The sequence below is a fragment of the Hyperoodon ampullatus genome (genome assembly GCF_949752795.1).
Source record: "Hyperoodon ampullatus genome assembly, chromosome: 2".
NCBI classification, from domain to species: Eukaryota; Metazoa; Chordata; class Mammalia; order Artiodactyla; family Ziphiidae; genus Hyperoodon; species Hyperoodon ampullatus.
Window position 1 is genome coordinate 110,595,137 of NC_136915.1, and position 19,551 is coordinate 110,614,687.

The following is a 19,551-nucleotide window of genomic DNA, read 5'->3' on the forward strand; positions in this document are numbered from 1 at the left end:
GCAAGGAATGAATCCCCCTCCAGACCCTCCAGAGGGAGTGTGGCCCTGATGTTGCCTTGCTTTCAGATTCTGGCCTCTAGAATTGTGAGAGAATAAATTTCTGTTGTTTTAAGCCACTAAGATTGTGGTTATTTGCTATAGCATCCACAGGAAACCAATACACCAATAAACCAATATAGGTAAGCTGTAGGTCATGGCAGGTCAGTCTTCCTCCTGCAATAAGAAGCTAGAAAAACTACAAAAAACATGTTTTTTAAAGGCAACAAGGGGATGTCAAAGGAATGAGGACTAGATCAAGTAAAATTCCAGAGACAGGAGAATGTTTCTGAAGTGAGCTGAGCACAGGCTGAAGATAAGGCCTAACCTAGACAGAATGCCTCTGCTTGGGGAAAAGAAATCACCAAAGATTTTGGTGGTCATGCAATGCTGGAGTGACAAGTTAAAAATTTAAAGGGCCTCTAATGATGGCTAGTTTTATCTATGGAAAATCTGTGGAACTCCTGGAATGTTCATGAGGCTGGGGAGTTGGGTTAAACGCTTCTAAAAGGCACAATGAACTTCCCACAGTCTGGCATTATTGATTAGGAAGTGAAGACCTGCTGAGGCAGAGAAAGGAGAAGAGCCTCAACTACTCAACTGGTCTCCTCCTCAAGATATTTGCCAGATTTTGAGACTCCCTGGAACAGGAGACTGCAGAGTTGGCTCAATCTTCTTCAGTACTTCAGAGCTAAGGAGATGAATACCTGCCCAGCTTTCAGTCAAAAGATTGTGAGGAACATGCCTGAAGAATATGGATGAACCAGACTGAAACAGCAACCCAACCCTGAGACAGCCTAATCCTTGACTGGATTGAGGTGAATCAGTCCCTCACCCTATCTGCCTAATAGGAAAAAGTGAGAACCCTCTCTGGTGGAAGAGAACATGATATGGAGCCTTCTGTAGTTATTCATAATTTCTGGCAAACAATAAAAAAGCATGAGACTTGTAAAGAGAAAAAAAAAATGACCAAAATGAAAAGAAAAAAATGTAAAAAGACTCATAGATGATCCAGATACTAGAATTAGCATACAAGAATGTAAAAATAACAATGATTAACATGTTAAAGAAAATAGCAAAAATTATGGACATATAAATGAAAATGAATTTAAACAGAAAATTGGAATCTATAAAAAACTCAAATGGACATTCTAGAACTGAAAAACAAACGCACAAAAAGCCAAAATCTGAAATGTAAGGGTTTAACAGCAGATTGGGCACAGAATTAGTGAACTGGAAGATAGGTCAGTAGAAAACATCCAAACTGAAACACAGAGATAAAAAAGAATGGAAAACAAAAAGAAAGTAAGAAGCACAGGAGACATGCTCAAATATCTAGCACACGTTTAACTGGAATCTTAAAAAAGGGAAGAGAGAATATTGGGAAAAAGCAATATTTAAAGAGATAATGGCTGAGAATTTTCCAAAACTGATGAAAAATATCAAACTACAGACTCAAGAAGCTCAGCAAACCCAAGCAGGATAGATACAAATAAAACCATGGCTAGGCATATCCTAGTAACACTGTTGAACATCAGAGACACTGTTGGGTATCTTAAAAGAAGTCAGAAGAAAAAAGCCCCATTATCTTCAAAGAAACAACAGTATGACTAACAGATGACTTCTCAACAAAAACAATGGAAGCCAGAAGAAAATGAAATAACATATTTAAAGTTCCAAAAGAAAATAACTGTTAACCTAGAATTCTATACTAAAAGGAAAAAAATGCCATAAAGTATAAATTTTAAAGATATCTTTACCAAAACCATCTTGGAAAAGAAGAATAATGTCTTGTACAGTCTGATTTCAAAACTTACTACAAAGCTACAGTAATCAAAACAGTGTGGTGCTGTCATAAAGACAGACATATAGACTAATGGAATAAAATAGAGAACCCAGAAATAAACCCTCACATATGATCAATGATTTCAACAAGTTTGCCAAGACCATTCAATGAGGAAAAGACAGTCTTTTCAACAAATGATGTTGAGAAAACTGGATACCTACATGTATAAGAATGAAGTTAGACCCTTACCTTACACCACTGACAAAATTTAACTCAAAATGGATAAGAGATCTAAACATAAGGACTAAAAGTACAAAACTCTTACAGGAAAACATAGTGGAAACGCTTCTTAACATTGCATTTGGTAATGATTTCTTGGATATGACATCAAAAGTATGGATATGATATCAAAAGTATGGGCAACAAAAAAAGATAAACAGGACCACATCTAAATCTGAATCTTCTGTGCATCAAAGGACACTGTTGAAAGACAATCTGTTTCTGCTTTTGTGGAACTTTTGCTTTAGCAAGGCAGTCTTTAGACAAGTGTGACACATCCTGCAAGAGAGATATTGCAGAACTGAATTATAGAGGATGTAAAATTACAAAAATCCTCAGGGCATACCCACAGGGTAGTGCAGCCATGGATAAGCTAGACACATTTTCTTTCTCATCTTTCTGTTACAGCCCCCTGGAGCCAGGCCCTGAGCAGGTCAAGAAATGATCCTTAACTCTTTTGGAGTTGAAGTTTCAAATACCACTTCTCCTAAAATATGGAGCAGTGAAAATGTTTGTGAGGTGGTGGTGATGGTGATTATTAATTCCAATTTGGTCTAGTGTTATTCTCTTCTGAGAATTTCAAGACATTCCCCATAATCAGAGATACCCTGACATGTTACAAAACCAGTCTGGTGATTATTGACTTAAAAGCTTGAACACTGGTGAGAGCTAAATACTAATTAAACTCGGAGTAATAGCCAACCATAGAAAACTGGGCAAACTTAAAAGTGACTTTCCAGATAATACCAGACCTGCTCTAAAAAGAGAAGAAACTTCTTATAAGTTTCCCTTGTTTCAGTTTAACTTACGTCTTGTTGTTTTCATCTTAGCACAAAAGACATGCTGGTCACCGTCCTCTGAATATTGCATCATCAAATGTTAGTGGTTTGCTTTCCCTGTCATCCTACTCTCAGGCTGAATGATTCTAGATCCTTTCACTTTTCTTCTTTTAGACTCTGTGGAATTTGACCACCTGCCTGATCTCTGGAACTGGTACTGGCCCTACCAGAGGCTTAATCTAGGGACCTTGAAAGGAGTGAGACCAGAAACCAGCAAGCTACCTCAGGCCACTTCTAAACAAGGATATAGCCAATTAATTGATGGCTAATTGCTTTAAAGTTCATATGAAGAGGACTCTGATAGCTTTGAAAGTGAAGTATTCAAGCAGTTTTGGAGGAATCCCAGTAAGCATTTTGTCATCACAAACGACACCTGCTATTTGTCTAGGTAAGCCTCAGAGAGGTCCAAGAGCCACCTGGAATATGGGGTTTGCGAGAAGGTGGCTATTACTTTGAAGAAAAAATCTACTATCTAGTTTTCAAGTCCCAAAGGTGATACAAAGAGCATCATTTGGGTGCCTCTAACACAAGATCTTGACCCTTCCCTTTCCAGGGTTTCATGACCTAATAAGATATTTTATTTCAATCAGGCTAAATTTTTTTGCATTGATTTGGTTCCAATTAACTCAGGGAATTTTAAAAAACAAAACTGATTTGGTTTCCTGCTGAGTGAAAAATTTTAAATCTAGTTGTGAAGGGAGTTGTGGCAAAGTAGTCGTTTTAGGTTTAGTGTTTGATTCTAGACACTGCTTCCAGCCCTTGCTACAGAACCACATTGAGAAGGGAACGCCTGTAATTTAGTTACACTCCCACAGTCAATGGAATTTTCCTAATGTTTGACAGGCAAGAGCCTTTGACAATTAGGAAACTTTCAGAGATTTGTCCAAGGTCCTACAGAGTGAGTGATATATCTGAGATACCATACACCCCAAGGTACGCGCAACTGTATGGTTCCTTTTTTAATTCTGAGTTTGAAGACTCAGATCTTCTACTACTTGCTGTGTGATCGGGTAATTCACTACACAAGTCTCGGTTTCTTATCTATAAAATGGGTCAAATATGCCACATGACCCTGAGTTCGCTGTTAGTTTCGTGTGGGTTGTTTTTTTTTTGTTTTGTTTTGTTTTTTTGCGGTACGCGGGCCTCTCACTGTTGTGGTCTCTCCCGTTGCGGAGCGCAGGCTCAGCGGCCATGGCTCACGGGCCCAGCCGCTCCGCAGCATGTGGGATCCTCCCGGACCGGGGCACGAACCCGTGTCCCCTGCATCGGCAGGCGGACTCTCAACCACTGCGCCACCAGGGAAGCCCTCGTGTGGGTTTTTTTGTTTTTGTTTTTCATAAGGATCCAAAAAGGAAAGGTGAATTTCTGCTTCCCAGCTCAGCGTCAGCGTCTTGAAGTGCCCCGCCCTCCCATCCACCCCCGACCCATACCCATCTCCCACACCACCCACCCCTTCCTTGAATTTTTTTGTGCGTCAGAATACTGTTCTAGTCCAGACTCTACCGCGATGTGATACGACGTCTGGCAACTCCACATCTCTGGGTTTCGGTCGCCACCAGGACACTAGTACGGTCGGTTCTGACCCTATCAACATGGCAGCTGGAAGTGGCTTGCAGGAAGAAGAAAGATGTGGCACTTAAGGATCACTTCCGCTTCCGTCGGCGCCAACGCTTTCGTTTCTCGTGCTACCGTGACTAAGATGGAAGCGGTTTTGGAGTCCCGGTGCGGACTTTGGGCCGGCGTTTCGGCCCCTGGGCAGTTTTACCGCATCCCGCCCACTCCCGGTTCCTCTGTGGACCCGGCGTCCGCGCTCTACGGGGGTCCGATTACGCGCACCCAGTAAGCTCTCGGCGCCTTAGCCTGCGCAGGGGGAGGGACCGTGGGGCCTGGTGCGGCCGGCAGGTTCTGGGAACCGGAGAAGGCGAGGGGGGCACCCCGGGGCGCGCTAACGGCGGGGGAGCTCGGGGAGGAGGGTCCCGGAGAATGAAAGGAGCCGTGGAAAGTCAGAGGCGGAACCCACAATGCGGGAAGCCGGCTCAGGCTCTCCCCATGCGCTGCCCCTCTCCAGTCCACCCTCTCTCTCCAGGAACCCCATGGTGACCGGGACCTCGGTCCTGGGCGTCAAGTTTGAGGGCGGAGTGGTGATTGCAGCAGACATGCTGGGCTCCTACGGCTCCTTGGCTCGTTTCCGCAACATCTCTCGCATTATGCGAGTCAACAACAGCACCATGCTGGGTGCTTCCGGAGACTACGCTGATTTCCAATATTTGAAGCAAGTTCTCGGCCAAATGGTGTAAGTCATCTCGAGAATAGGAGTAGTTTCCAAGTGGGGAGGGGAATCCACTTTTTTATCCCCTCAAGAAGTTATAGGGTGGAGAAACTTGAAGCTGCAGCAGAGGACAGGGTGACTTGGCTTGGAAGATGTGAGAATGTTTGTAAATAAGTAGTTTATTTTAGTGGGTTTAAATGGGGAAGATTGTGGTAACATCTTTTGGGGGTGGATGGAAACCCCGACTTCTTTTCTCTCCCTTTTTTCACAACCAATTCTTTTTAAGGATCGATGAGGAGCTGTTGGGAGATGGACACAGCTATAGCCCTAAAGCTATTCATTCATGGCTGACCAGGGCTACGTACAGCCGGCGCTCCAAGATGAACCCCCTGTGGAACACCATGGTCATTGGAGGCTATGCTGATGGAGAGAGGTTGACTTGAATACAAATAACTCATTTCCTTGACTACCCAATCTCTAGTGCCTGTGTAGTGTGTCTCTTCCCCCTGAGTGACTCCCACTTCTACCTCAGACCCCATGATCCCTTCCTACAGCTAAGATACAGAAACTTAAGATGACCTATTGTGTCCTGTTAGCTTCCTGGGTTACGTGGACATGCTTGGTGTAGCCTATGAAGCCCCTTCGGTGGCCACTGGTTATGGTGCATACTTGGCTCAGGTAAGTAGCCAACTGAGGGATGAGGGATAGGAGAAGACAGAAGGCAGTGGGGTTTAGTGGTTGTCTGCTTGTTCTACCCTTGAAATTCTGACATGAGGAACAGGCTAGGATCTGTACTGCTGGGCGGATGGTTTTCTTTTTGGTCCAGAGGCCATAATGACAAGGTGGGGTATGTCCTGGAGGGAGTCAGTATACATGTGCTAAGAGAGGACACCCTGGAATTTCCCTTTCAAGTGGGTCTTAGCACAAGTAAACAGTTCATTTTGCTGAGGCAATAGGTGGAATGTCGCCTTTTCACTCATTTATGATTCTTTTCACACCGTGGATTTGCGACGAATTGCCTGGTATTCAGCTCGTGGTATCTCCCATGTTTCCCCCCACCCCCCCCACCCCCGATATCCCTAGCCTCTGCTGCGGGAAGTTCTGGAGAAGAAGCCAGTGCTGAGCCAGACTGAGGCCCAAGAGCTAGTGGAACGCTGCATGCGAGTGCTGTACTATCGAGATGCCCGTTCTTATAACCGGGTGAGAAGTGTGAATAATAAGTGATGCGGATCTAATTGGCAGGCTTTGCAATCCCCGAGTCTCTGAACTTTGGAGAACAGAGTGCCCCATTTCTGTGTCTCCTATTTTCACATTTAGGAAAGGCCCTCCACTTGACCTTTGACCAGGGACTTCTTTCACATAAGGGTTGGCATTTTCATTGAGAGCTCTGCTTTCTTTCAGTTTCAAATCGCCACTGTAACTGAAAAAGGTGTTGAAATAGAGGGACCCCTGTCTGCAGAGACCAGCTGGGATATTGCCCACATGATCAGGTGATTGAAATTAAAATTACAGTAGAAAAGATAGTTGGGAGATCCCTTGGTTGCAGTAAGCCTGGTTTTTCTGGAGGTCTCAACCAAAAAATTCTCTGGGTGGCAAGGGTTTGGGCTGAGGATAGAGCTGCTTTTACGAACTGATTCCTCACTCTATGGCTTCACCATTTTATTATGATCTCTTCCTTTTTAGTGGCTTTGAATGAAATACAGAGGCATTATCCAGAACTGAAGTTGTGCCCTTCCTCTAACTTTGAACTTGGCTGGTTCAAAGGTACTATTCTTTGTAAAATAAATCCTTTGAAACACTTGCTGAGTGGTTGTACTGTTTGACTAGGTCACACCAAAAGTGAAACTGCTAAGTACTGCTGTGTGCCATCTCCCTCCCTGGTCAGAGAACCCTTTGGTTCTTGGTTCTGGTAGCATATATATAGAATGGTCTGCATGATAATACCAAAGACCCATTACTGTCTTCATTTGGGTCTGTACGGAAGGCTGCTTTGTATAGAAGTCAGACTTAATCTTTGTATGGTAACATAATTAGCTTTTGTGTTTAACATTTTTCTTCAATGTTTTCACCCATGCACTAGTGTAAAATACAGACTTTCTGGTTAATGTTGGCTCTATATGTGATATTAGTTAAAACATCACTTCAAAGATGGAAATGTAACATCTAGTAGAGCTGTATAAGGTTACTCCCAAACTGGAACTAACAGCCTTGATCCCACACCCGTCCAACCTCCTCAGCCTTCATGGGGAATACTAAGTAATTTCGACATTTAAGCTAAGTCTTCTACTAATTTCTAGCACTGTCAGAAGACCTCTTACAAGTATTGTGTTCACTAAGTCCTAGGTGTAGTGGTGAGTCAAATCAATTGGGGTTATTAGCCAGTTCCATCACCAGGATGGCGTTAAACCCGAATTTTAAAAAACACCCTGGGTGATTCTGATGCATATCCTCTCTTTTTGAGAAACTAGTATAGGCAGTAAACCCCAAAACTATTACAGGCATATCTTGTCTTTTATGCTTTGCAGATACTGCAGTGTTGTTTTACAAATTGAAGGTCTGTGGCTACCCTGCATTGAGAAAGTCTTGGTGCCATTTTTCCAGTAGCATTTGCTTACTTTGTGTCTATGTCACATTTGGTAATTCTTGGAATATTTCAAACTTTTTCATTATTTGATATGGTGATCAGTGATCTTTGACGTTACTACTGCAAAAAAGATGACAACTTGCTGAAGGCTCAGGGTGGTCAGCATTTTTGGCAATAAAGTATTTTTAAATTAAGGTATATAATTTTTTAGACACAGTGTTATTGCACATTTAATATACTATAGTATAAACTTACATGCACTGGAAAACCAAAAAGACTGTGACTCGCTTTGCTGATAGTTGCTTCACTGCAGTGGTCTGGACCCCAACCCACAGTATCTCCAAGGTATGCCTGTATAGAAATTCAGTGAGGTGAGGGCTGAGAGAGAAATCAAAACCCCTCCATTTGTATTACCCATGACTACAACTAGTAAATTCAAGCAAAAGAAAACTGTCAGCTTTCAATTTGAATCTTCCACACATTCAGTCTCAACACAAAGTAGTCAATAAATACTTGTTTATTGATTAAACTGAATTATAAAAAACAAAACAAAAAAAACTTCCTATACTACGAAGCCATGCGGGCAGAATCCACAAAGGTAACTTCCTGGCCAAAACCCAGCTGATCCACTGTTGGTATCATGGCCTTAAAAAAATTACCCATTGAGAAAGTCATACAGTGTGCAGAGGCCAGGAACCCAGCTCTGCTAAATCTGGGGCTGCTGCGGAGACTACCAAAGAGAAGGATTAAGTCACTGCAGATAGAGTTGACCATAGTTCTTGAACTTTCTGAAAGGCAAAGTTTTGACTCAAAAGTCCATATTCTGTCAAAATGGCATCAGGCAAAAAGCTGGGGAAGAGAAGCCCAGGTGGATCCTCAGTTCAGTTTTCAGATGCCATGGGTTCACAAAGCTGGCCAAGCTGTTTATGGAGGGGAATACTCCAGTTCACTATATTATAGTGTGCTGGGAGTTAAAAAACACAAAAAAAAAACGGATGAGGAGAAACAGGTGGTAACAAATGTCACACCTGTACCACCAGGCCCATCACATCTTGAGCATCTCCCAGTCTGTGAAAGCCTGCTCAAATAGGGTCACCTAGAAAAAAACCACATTGTTTATAAATCCATTTCCCCTCATTTTTTTAAATGTTCCACTTATGTACATTTTAAAGATGAACCATTTACAAGCCTGTGCAGGTTGCCTCCTTGGCTCACAGGAGGGAAACGTTGCAGAAAGCCTCAGGATGGACAGAAGTATAGTATAGTTGTGGAAAAGGTGGACCTGGATTTTTGCTCCTTTTCTCTGTGTTACGTTTCAGTTTATAGCCATTGAGTACATACAATTAAAAAAAAATTCCCTCATGCAAATTGTAGAAAAAATTTTCTTTCCTTGAAGCTGGCAGTGAAAAATAAAGATTCATGTCTTTTTCTTTGTGCACACCCCTATGTGTTTCTTCTTCATGTCAGATTCTTCTCTAAGCATTAAGAGAAACAGGGGAAAGCCACAGGGTAAGCAGAATTTCAACAAGTGGTCTTTTTAAAGTTCAGTACAACGTCTTGCACAATTAGCTGCTGGCTGGCGGACATGTGATCCCTTCAACAGGTATGCTGTCCACTTAACAGAAGTTCAACAAAGCAGGGACTGCCCCCATGGATTGCAGGATGAAGACCCATACACTGGGAATGGCTTCCACCCTAAGGTTCTGTGTGATCACCTCAGTACCTCTTGCTTGCTAATGACCCATGTATGATCCTTTGTCCAGAGTGACGGTGTGAGAATGGGGAAGGGGGCCAAGGATCACAGGTGCAAAGAATATTGGTTTTGTTGTGTTTTTGTTGGAGGGAGGGTGGTGAGGAAAAAAAATCTACTCATCATTCTGGACGATTAAAGGTGGTTTCATGCATTTTTAAAGCCACAATTTTATATTTAGAGTTGCTGTAGAGACCAACATCTCTGGAGAGGGAAGGAAAGAAAGGAGAAGGAAGAGAGTTCAGTGGGATTTTTTTTCCATTTTCATTTTTATATAAAAGTGTTAAGACCACAATGAAAAAATTTTATCCATATATATATATAATAAACCAGTTTGTGAGCTACAATTTTTGTCTTTCCCATCTTCAGAAATGTTCTCACATTGACAATGGTTGGATAGCATCATGCCCAAAGACACTGGCCACACAGTAAAACAAACAAAACCCAGATGAACTATGATACAGTTGAGGTAAAAGGGGAAACAAAAGATTTAACATTCGCCCACGAAAGATTTTTTTTTTCCTTTTTCTCGATTTTGTCAGAAAAATACCAAGCACAGTGATTTAAATTTTAAAAAAAGTCACAAAAACCTGTTTTTAGCAGAAGTGAATGACCAACGGGGCCAGGGCCAGCTCATCGGCTCAGACGTGATCACTATCGGTTTTCCTAATAATCCACAAATCCACAAGGATGTATAAGTCAACATCAGGGGGGAGTGGTGGCATAAAATTAAAAAATATAACCCAAATACCCCCACCTGGTATACCCCCCTTTACCTCTACCCTCCCTAACGCTTTCCCACCCCCACTCCACACCCCCTCATGACCCCAACACTTAAATCTCCATCAGATCTAGGTCAGCTTCTTCAAAGCCATAGAAGGACTCGGTCTCGCTTTCACCCTCAAAGAGCTGGTGAAGGCTTTCAGGCTCAACTGTCTCTTCAGGAGATGACCTGGGTCGGGGAGTGGAAGCTGAGGCCTCCTCAGACTGTTCCCCACTCAGCTTCAGTTGCTCCTCTAGGGAGGCAATTAGCTCCTCCTGCATGTCAGCATTTCTTGTAGGTGAGTTAATGTTGCCATCAGGGCCAGGCAGAACACTGGCCACAAGGAAGGACCGCTGAACTAGCTCTGGACAGTCCCCAATGACACCAAGCACCTCAGCCAGCCAGACCAGAACCAGTTGAAGCAGGACATCAGAATCACATGCACTATCTGCCATTTCCCGAGCCTGCTCCTTCCACTTTTTGTGCAGGAAGTTCTTGACAGTTCGTTTGATGCATACATCTAATGGCTGGATTTTGGAGCTACAGCCTGCTGGGACAACTGCAGGCAAAGTGCTAGAGGCACTAAGCATGGCCAGCACCTCTTCTGACAGGTGAGTGCGATGACAGTCCATCACAAGCATGCCTTTGCTGCGCTGGCAAGCTGTGTGCTTCTGCCACACTCGGGTTGACCACAGCTCCATGATCTCATCGTCACTGTAGCCACTCTCCTTCGCCTCTAGCAAGATAGAGTCTGGCACATTAGCAGGCTGATCCATCTGTCCTCGGTAGAAAACCAGGGTAGGGAGGACAGTGCCATCTGCCAGAATGGCCAGCACCACATCACACCAAGGCTCCCCTGTGCCCACTGTCTGCAGGGCATTCTCCTTTCGGTCGTCACTGCTCAGGACCTCCGTATCCAGGAACAAGGAGATCTCATCAATAGCCACAATCATAGACAAGGGTAAGTCCTGGTTGTGAATCTGCCGTTGTACAAATTCAATGAAGAGTCCTGCATTCTCTGCCACATCCTTAGGTAGAGTGTGGGCCACAGCTCGCCGAGTGTGGGGAGTCAGGTGATGCCGTAGCATGAAACGCACAGCCCACTCGTAAGAGATCTTAAACCCCCCCTCCAAAGAACGTCCTATTTTGGTGGCCTTCTGGAACAAGGTCTCCTCATTTACAGGTAGCTGTTGCTCTCGTTGGGTCAGCACCCACTCAGCCAGTTTCTCTTCTGCCTCTAAGCTCAGATATTTGCCCTCCAGATTCTCCCACTGTGAGGCCTGGAAGCGCCGAAGCCAACGCCGGATGCGTCGTTGGGGGTTTCGGAAGTGTTCAGCTGCCTGTTCCGTATTGCAGCACAGGGCAAACAGTACCACTCGAAGCTTCTTCACAGAAAGCTGCTCCTTCTTGCCAATCACACTGCTACTACCACCCCCTGATGCTGGCTCAGGCTCCTGGGTGACTGGGCTCCCTTCATCCTGGTCATCGACATTCAGACATTCGGCCCCCTCCGTAGCCAAGGGTGGAAGGGCTAAAGGCTGGGGATGAGTGGGGGTTGGTGGTGGGGTTGCAGTTGAGGCTGGTGACGGGAGTGCCTGGGCCACGGGAGCTGGTAGCTCTTCAGGCTCAGCTGGGGTGGCCCCCGCAGATTTCACAGTGGCAGCTTTAATAGAGGGGAAGGAAGGAGGAGGGTACAAGTTCTTCAAGTTCCGGTCGTGCACTCGGTCACGAGTCTGGCCATGCCTAAAGGGTTAGCAACGAGAGGAGGAAAAAGCTCAGTTAAACTAGAAAAATGAAATAATAATAGTAGTAGTAGTAGTAATAAAGACCAAACATACTATAAAATAGAAATTAAACCATCAAGCGAGTTTCTGTTACCTTGAGTGAGATATCCAAGTGAGTCCTATGGGAAATAAGACAATAAAAAAATGTTAGCTCAGTGAAGAAACAAATCCTCCAAAGACAGTTCTCTAGATTTCAACCAAAAAGCAAACCTACTGCCTTCCCAGTCTTATATAAACTTCAGGTTAGATGATTTGGTGAAGTGTATCTAAACAGTGAATGGGTCAGGCCAGGTAGAGATGCACCAGACTCATGGTATGACCTGTATCCTTAGCTTTTTTCCCTAACCCCCATCTCTCCTACTTACCCCGTGGCAGGATGCTACTGGATCTGTGAGAGGGGTTGAATACCAAATGCTTAGCCATGGCATCTCCAACAGAAGTAACAAAGGTACATGAAGTGCAGGCCAGCTTGATTCCACTAAGAAAGAGAGTCACGAGTATATAAGACAAATGTAGCAGTGACACTAGAGAGAGTTAAGCTTTGAGGCTTAATAAAGAAAAAGAGTGTCCCTCCTTTCTCCTCTCTCTCAAATTAATTCATATATCCACCCCCCAAAATAATAAAAGGGATTTAATGTAAAAACTTGAAAAATTAACAGACCATCAATAAGTTTTTGTTACCTCACAGAATTTTTAAACAAAGCCAAATACTTGGGGCTCTTCCGTGGAACATGATTGCTGAGAAAGACAAACAAAAAGTGGTATGAGTTACATGGTTCTGCTTGCTAAACTAGAGATCACCAGCGATTGACAATGCCCCAACAAAAGAAATGCCTCTTCACTCAATCCTAACCTCAACCCAAGCCTGTTTCCTATCACATTAATATTTCCTATTAATATGCAAACGAATCATGGGGGTGGGGGGAAATCTATTAAAAGGCACATTCTGGTTGGGGGTGGCGTGGTGGTTACCAGGGTCAGTCGCTACATTTCTAAGAAGCTCCCAACGAGTGCTGCTGGTCCTTGGACCACATTTTGGGTAGCAAGGTCCTACAAAATCAGAGCACAGACCATCAAAGCCAAATGAAGCCGGGTCTGGCCTCTTACCTGCTAGGACAGGTGGACAAACGGCTCTAAAAGTTGAAGGAGGAAACCCCAGAAGCAGGGGAGGGAATGCACTGAGTTCTGGAGAACCTGAAATCCCAGATAGGAACATTGGTTTAATCCTGACTTACTTGATCATGTGGTTGGCATAAGCTCGAGAACAGCAGGTACTATAGCGACATAGAGAGCAGTGAACATAAGTAGGGAAATGATTAGGGAAATCTGGGATCTCAAAGCTGCACTCCAGACATGTCTGCCGGCCCATGACACTCCTGTCAAGAAACAAGGAAAATTCTTATTACTGCCTCAGGGGTTCCTAAATTGTAGGCGATTTAGACAACAGATACTGCCTAAAAGGCTACCAGATTACACTAGCTATCAGGAATAACTGTGCCCACCCGGCCCCCAGCCTGCAGAAGGCACTGACATTTTCCTAACAGCTCGCTTCTGGACGTTGCGCTGGACAGGGGGATAAAGGAAGACAGGCAGAGGGTCCGCTGAGGAGGCCAGTGGTGCTGCCTCCTGCAAGGTGCTGGGAGGGACATCACTGGAGGGTACAGGAACAGTGCGTGGCTGCCCTCGGGAAGCCCGGATTGTCACCTGTGAGTCAAGGGAAGGGATAATTAGACACTACCCACGTTAAACCTCAGAATATGGAAAATCTCTATTCCTCCCCTTCTTGCATCTGTAAAGGGAATGTCAACAAACCCTTTACCTTGGTGCCTGGTTTCAAACCTTCCAGCTGCTTGGGTTTACGGAAGGTTTTATGATGCTGAAGCTTGTGTTCAATTTTGTCCTTGGCAAAGAGAAACTGCAGCCGGCATTTGTTGCAATGATAAACATTCCTCTTCTGAAGGGGGAATAAAAAGAGACAGAATCCTTTAAAGGTTCCCAATGAATTTTCTTCCTTCACGAGAAGGTACATCATTGCCAATCGTATTCTTCCCACCCTTCTGTTGATATTTAACAGAGGAAAAAAGAGAAATACACAACATAACAGCAAACCTAGTATATTTTTATCTTTTTATATAACTTTATTTTGAAGTAAAGTTACAAACCTATTACTGGGTGGTGAGAATCATCACCTCCCATGCTCCCAGAGAAAGGCAGACTCAAAGTCAGGATAACTAGGTCCTCAAACCATCTCCTGCTGACTTGCTTTAACAATCTGGCTGAGTGGCTTAAGCTTTACTTGCCCCTACTACTTTATCTTTACAGTGTGGATGGACAGTGCTACTACTTCTGGATATTCTTATTTTTTTTTAAATACAATATGTATGTGGTAAAAAAAAAAATCATACTTTTATTCTGTACTCCCTCATGTGGTAAGCTTGCCTTCAACTCCAGTCCTCAGTCCCTCTCCACAGAAACAATTTGTTACCAAGTTTCTTGGGTATTCTTTCACAGATAGTCTATGCACATAACCATATAGCAAACACATACATCTCCAATTACCACCTGTTTTCCTTTCTCTTTCTTTAACAAAAATGATAGTCCTTTCTACACAGTGCTGCTTTTTTCCTCTTAACACATCAATGCATAGAGATATGCCTCCCTCCAAGGCCATTTTGAGGATTCAGTCTGCCCAGTATTGAAATACGACACGTCTATGATTTTCTTCCCTAGAATAGCAAGGCTCTGTAACCTCAGCTGAGTTACAGGTGATAATTTCCATGCTACTATACAGAAAGGCATTAGTGGTGGATTATCAGCAGTCACCGCTATGTGTGAGCCTAAGAAAGTGCCTGCTTACAAGTAAGAGTGAGGGCACGTGTGCACACACGTGGATGTTATGCACAGGTACACCCATCTTGTTCTCTCTTCTGTTCCCTATGTACCTTCACTCTTCTCCTCCAGTGGCTCCTTTCCTGCAGTATTTTAAAACAAAGGCATACCTATTCCATCTTAAAAACAAAACACAAAAGCAACAACAAATTCTCCCTTGCTACCTCTTTTCCTGGATCTACCACCCTTGGTCCTCCCCTTCATAAACAAATTTATTTATTTTTATTTTTTATTTTATTTATTTATTTTTTTGGCTGTGTTGGGTCTTCATTGCTGTGCACGGGCTTTCTCTAATTGTGGCGAGCGGGGGCTACTCTTCGTTGTGGTGCGTGGGCTTCTCATTGTGGTGGCTTCTCTTATTGTGGTGGCTTCTCTTATTGTGGAGCACGGGCTCTAGGCATGCGGGCGGCTTCAGTAGTTGCAGCACTCGAGCTCAGTAGTTGTGGCTCATGGGCTTAGTTGCTCCGCGGCATGTGGGATCTTCCCGGACCAGGGCTAGAACCCATGTCCCCTGCATTGGCAGGCGGATTCTCAACCACTGCGCCACCAGGGAAGCCCTAACAAATTTATTTTTTAATTATTTTTTTCATAAACAAATTTCTTTAAATAAGTTGTCTCCATTTCCTTACCTCTCATCATTTGTCCTGCTGAAATTTGACATCCACCCTGCTAACCAACAAAACGGCTAAATTAAATGCTGGCCTCTAAAGTTTCTACCTTGCTGATACCTTCCTGCAACACTTGACCACACTCTTTTCTTCAAAATACTTTTGTCCCCTCAGCTTCCTTGACACCAAGACTCTTCTTGTTTTCCTTCCAGGACTATGGTCTTGGCTTTGTGGATAGAGACTTCAATGGTCCTAAGCCTTCACCTTATTCTCAATTTGGGGGGCGGGGGATTGGAGTGCAGCATAGCACTTACAAGTTTAAGTGGATTTATATAATGATGATTCCTAAGTACCTTTCATAATCCAGGCTTTTCTCCCAGGCCTCAGACCCGTATATCCAACTACTTATTTAATAGTCAGTTATACTTAATGTCCATAGATACTGCTAACTCAAGAATATCCAAACTTGGGACTTCCCTGGTGGTCCAGTGGTTAAGACTCCATGCTTCCACTGCAGGGGGCGTGGGTTCGATCCCTGGTCAGGAACGAATAAGATCCCGTGTGCCACATGGCATGGCCAAAAAATTTTTAAAATGATAGTAATAAAAAAGAATATCCAAACTTATAATCCTCCCCTCAAAAATTATTTTCTCCAGTGTTCCTATCTCAATAAACAGTCCCACCATTCATCCAATTACCGAAGACAGAATCCTGGGCACTATTCTTAACTACTCTCTCACTACCTTCACCTAAATCCATTTCTAAATCATAGATATCACTTATCTTCTCAGTATCTCTCAACCTTATCCTCTTTTTCCTCATTTCAAAAGCCAATAGCCACTATCATCTCTCATCTAAACTACTGAAAAAGCCTCTGGCTTGTCTCCCTAACTCTAGTCTCAACCTCCTTCAATTCATTCTCCTTAGAGCAGCCAGTGCAATCGTAACTAAAAGCAAATTTGAACACATCACTCCAGGACTAAAAATCTCTTTAATGGCTTCCCAACAACTTATTATAATAAAAGTTGAAATTCCTTTTTTATGGCTTACAAGATTCTCCATGATCTGTTCCCTAACTTCCAACCTCCCCCTGTACCCTACACACGCTAACCACACTGAACTTCAATTCCTTGAATTTCCCTGTCTTTGAGAGCATTCTGTCCTTCTATCCCACTTCATCTGGCTCATCCTTACTCATCCTTCAGGTCTTGAACACCCCTTTTCCTAGAAGCCTTACTAGGCTCCCAGAATAGGTACATTCTTTTTTACATCTTGTATTTACCCTAACACAACATTCTTCTTGCTTTATTGTACTGTTTAACCACTAAATCTCTAGCATCTAGCCCAGTGCCTGGCACACATCACTGGAATTCAATAAATTTTTCAAACACATGTATATTATCTTCTCTACCAAAATTATTTGCTTAGCTCAGTCCTGGCCCCTGTATCCACAATTAAAAAACAAGAACACGGAAATTGCTTGGTGCCTGGTACCTGGTGCCTCATGTAATGCTGTTGGAATGCATTGCCATTTTTGAAGACCTTCAGGCAATAAGGGCACAGCAGGTGCCGAGTATCCTCATGGATCATCCGAAAATGGACATCTACCTCAGAGTAGAGTGAGGAGCGATACTGACACACCTGAGTCACACAAGAAGGAAAATAAGTTAAGAGTGAAGTGGACAACTGAGGCCTTAAAAAAGAGGCAGCAACAAAAATGTTAAGATACGAAAAAAAATTTTTCTTAAACGTATAGAAATCAGATAATTTTCTGACGTTTATTGCAGGGCTATGTTGGTGATAAATTCAGCCGTGAAATAAAAATGGGAAAGACAGGAAAGTCTGAGAACAGTCCATATTCTGATAAAGAGGAGTAGAGTTTTTTTTCTGTCTCCAAAGGGCACATTCAGGAGACAGACACTCCCTTAGTACAGGTGTATGTTCCCAGACTGGATTCCTCAGCTGGGTACATGCAGATATTCCTTTATGTTTTTCTCCTGCATGGGAAACCCTGAAAATAGAACCCGTGTTCACTATTTCTTCTGTATTTCCTCAGTGTTCCTAAAACTGAATGTGTGCAGTAGGTACTGGGCAATGTTCATTAGTGGATTCTTTGTATTTAGCCTGAGAGCAAAATGGCTAAAGCTCCCTGGAGAAAAAGGCAATACCTGGCAAACATAAGGCATCTCTCCAGGCTTATGAGTATCCTTCATATGCTGGAGAAACAGTGGCTCACTCTCAAACGCCCACTCACAGATCTTGCACTTGGCTGTAAGAAGAAAAATAATCAATAAATCCACCTGAAAATAAGACCAAAGTCCTGCTGACTCATAAATCTTCATTTTCAATAGTCAGTAAATTATGAAGAAGTCTCTTCTAGTCTTTCTTTAAAATGGTTCTGTCTCAATATTTGTGCTGCTGATTAAAACTATCCTTCTGTCTCTAGCTCAGACTTCTTTACCAAAGTTCCATTCTAGATTTTGAACTCTCTACGAAACATAATATTCTACCATCTACTCTAACTTTAATTCAGCATCCTCCTGCTTCCCATCATTTCCCTTCTCACATCCCACCTCCTCCTGAGCTCAAAACTTAGGCATTATCTGACTCCAAACCCATGTTCTGTCACCATTATTTCAAAATGCATCAAGGAATTGTCACTTCTGCATTCTCACAGGCAGAAACTTGGTAGAAGCCCATATGATTTCCTACTGCTAATCAGCTGGCTTCTAATACCTCCTATCTCTCCAATAAATACAGTATCTATGCTTTATATACCATTGCCAAATGAATTCTTTTAAAATACTACAATACTTCATCCCTCTGCTCAAGGATAGACAATGATTATCTCCTATGAATAATTCAACACTGAACGTTTACTAAATGAAGACAAATAAGGATTTGTCCTCAAAAGACTGACGATATGAACAGAACTTCTTGCCTTCTTATGAGTTATTGTGTTATTTCAGTGTTAACTAATTTGAGATAATTAAACTTTAAAATTAGCCATTTTATCAAGCTTTTATAAGGCTGCAGTTCTAAATTTTTGGCAAAAGTTTTAATTGCTACATATTTTGAATTATACAGGCAAAATATAGTTATTTGCATTTTTCTTACCATTACTGAAATTATTTTCAAGTTTTTGCAAACATGAAAATTGTAAATTTGAAGCTCTAAGCGCTTATTTATTGGACAATGTCCAACCCCTGCCCCGCACCCCCAAATGAGTGAAACTGAAATAAACAACAAAAACCAGGGATCTGAATCTGGGGTCCAGGGAAGAGGTCTCAGGGAACCCAGGTATCCCCTGAAATTATCTGCAAAAGAGTAAAATGTGTATTTTTCTGGGAAGTTTTGTGTTTATTCTCAAAGGTGTCTGCAACCCATTTAGGACCACTTCCTAGAGGTACATTAGGTACAAGAACAAGATAAAGAAATAAAAAATTCTGCCTAGAATGAGGAAAAGCTGATATATGAGCTGAACCTTGAAAGTAGAGTGGTTTGCCAGACAGAGGAGACAAGAGAAGAACATGAGCAAAGGCATGGTATTGCATGGCATGTTTAGGAAACATTAACTAGTGGCATGACAATATTTTCTCCTGTTTTCTTCCCCCTTACCTCTCAATTCAATCTGTTAATCTTTTTTTCTTTTCTAGAACACTTTTAAGCATTGGTGTTTTCCAACCTCTGTCCAGGCTTTTCTTATTCTCTCTGTTTTCCCTGGGCGATCTCATTTACCCTCAAAGGCTCTTCCTACAACCTATACATCCGCTCTATTCTTATAGCTGTCACACATCAATTATAACAACATTAAGGAATTTTTAATGCATAAGCACCATGCTAAGATTTATATGTATTATCTCATACAAAGAAAATCAGTGAGAAAGGAACCAAAGGCATCAGTGGATTTAAGAGATCTCTAAGTAACCTTTCACACCTATTAGAGTTGATGTCAAAAAAGATT

The 19,551-nt window shown here is 42.8% G+C and overlaps 2 protein-coding genes across 8 annotated transcripts in view; one reads left to right on the top strand and one right to left on the bottom strand.

Moving 5' to 3' along the window:
• Nucleotides 1-4,639: 4,639 nt before the first annotated feature.
• On the top strand, nucleotides 4,640-7,010 carry PSMB4 (proteasome 20S subunit beta 4; the record flags this gene model as incomplete). The annotated part of the gene is made up of 7 exons (XM_079698426.1): nucleotides 4,640-4,779; nucleotides 5,027-5,233; nucleotides 5,496-5,642; nucleotides 5,806-5,887; nucleotides 6,293-6,409; nucleotides 6,611-6,699; nucleotides 6,893-7,010. 7 exons carry the CDS (start codon nucleotides 4,640-4,642, stop codon nucleotides 6,903-6,905), a joined length of 795 nt encoding a protein of 264 aa, XP_079554552.1. The 3' UTR covers nucleotides 6,906-7,010.
• A 3,367-nt stretch (nucleotides 7,011-10,377) lies between these two features.
• The window catches only part of POGZ (pogo transposable element derived with ZNF domain), a gene marked incomplete at both ends in the record, with an annotated part of 29,197 nt that continues 20,023 nt past the window's right edge, over nucleotides 10,378-19,551 (bottom strand). For all 7 annotated transcript variants that reach the window (XM_079696379.1, XM_079696376.1, XM_079696375.1 and 4 more), the window contains 9 exons: nucleotides 10,378-12,049; nucleotides 12,185-12,209; nucleotides 12,456-12,568; nucleotides 12,772-12,828; nucleotides 13,326-13,466; nucleotides 13,622-13,794; nucleotides 13,910-14,044; nucleotides 17,082-17,228; nucleotides 17,756-17,856. In XM_079696379.1, coding sequence (XP_079552505.1) covers nucleotides 10,378-12,049; nucleotides 12,185-12,209; nucleotides 12,456-12,568; nucleotides 12,772-12,828; nucleotides 13,326-13,466; nucleotides 13,622-13,794; nucleotides 13,910-14,044; nucleotides 17,082-17,228; nucleotides 17,756-17,856 — 2,564 coding nt within the window. The remainder of the gene's footprint in view (nucleotides 12,050-12,184; nucleotides 12,210-12,455; nucleotides 12,569-12,771; nucleotides 12,829-13,325; nucleotides 13,467-13,621; nucleotides 13,795-13,909; nucleotides 14,045-17,081; nucleotides 17,229-17,755; nucleotides 17,857-19,551) is intronic.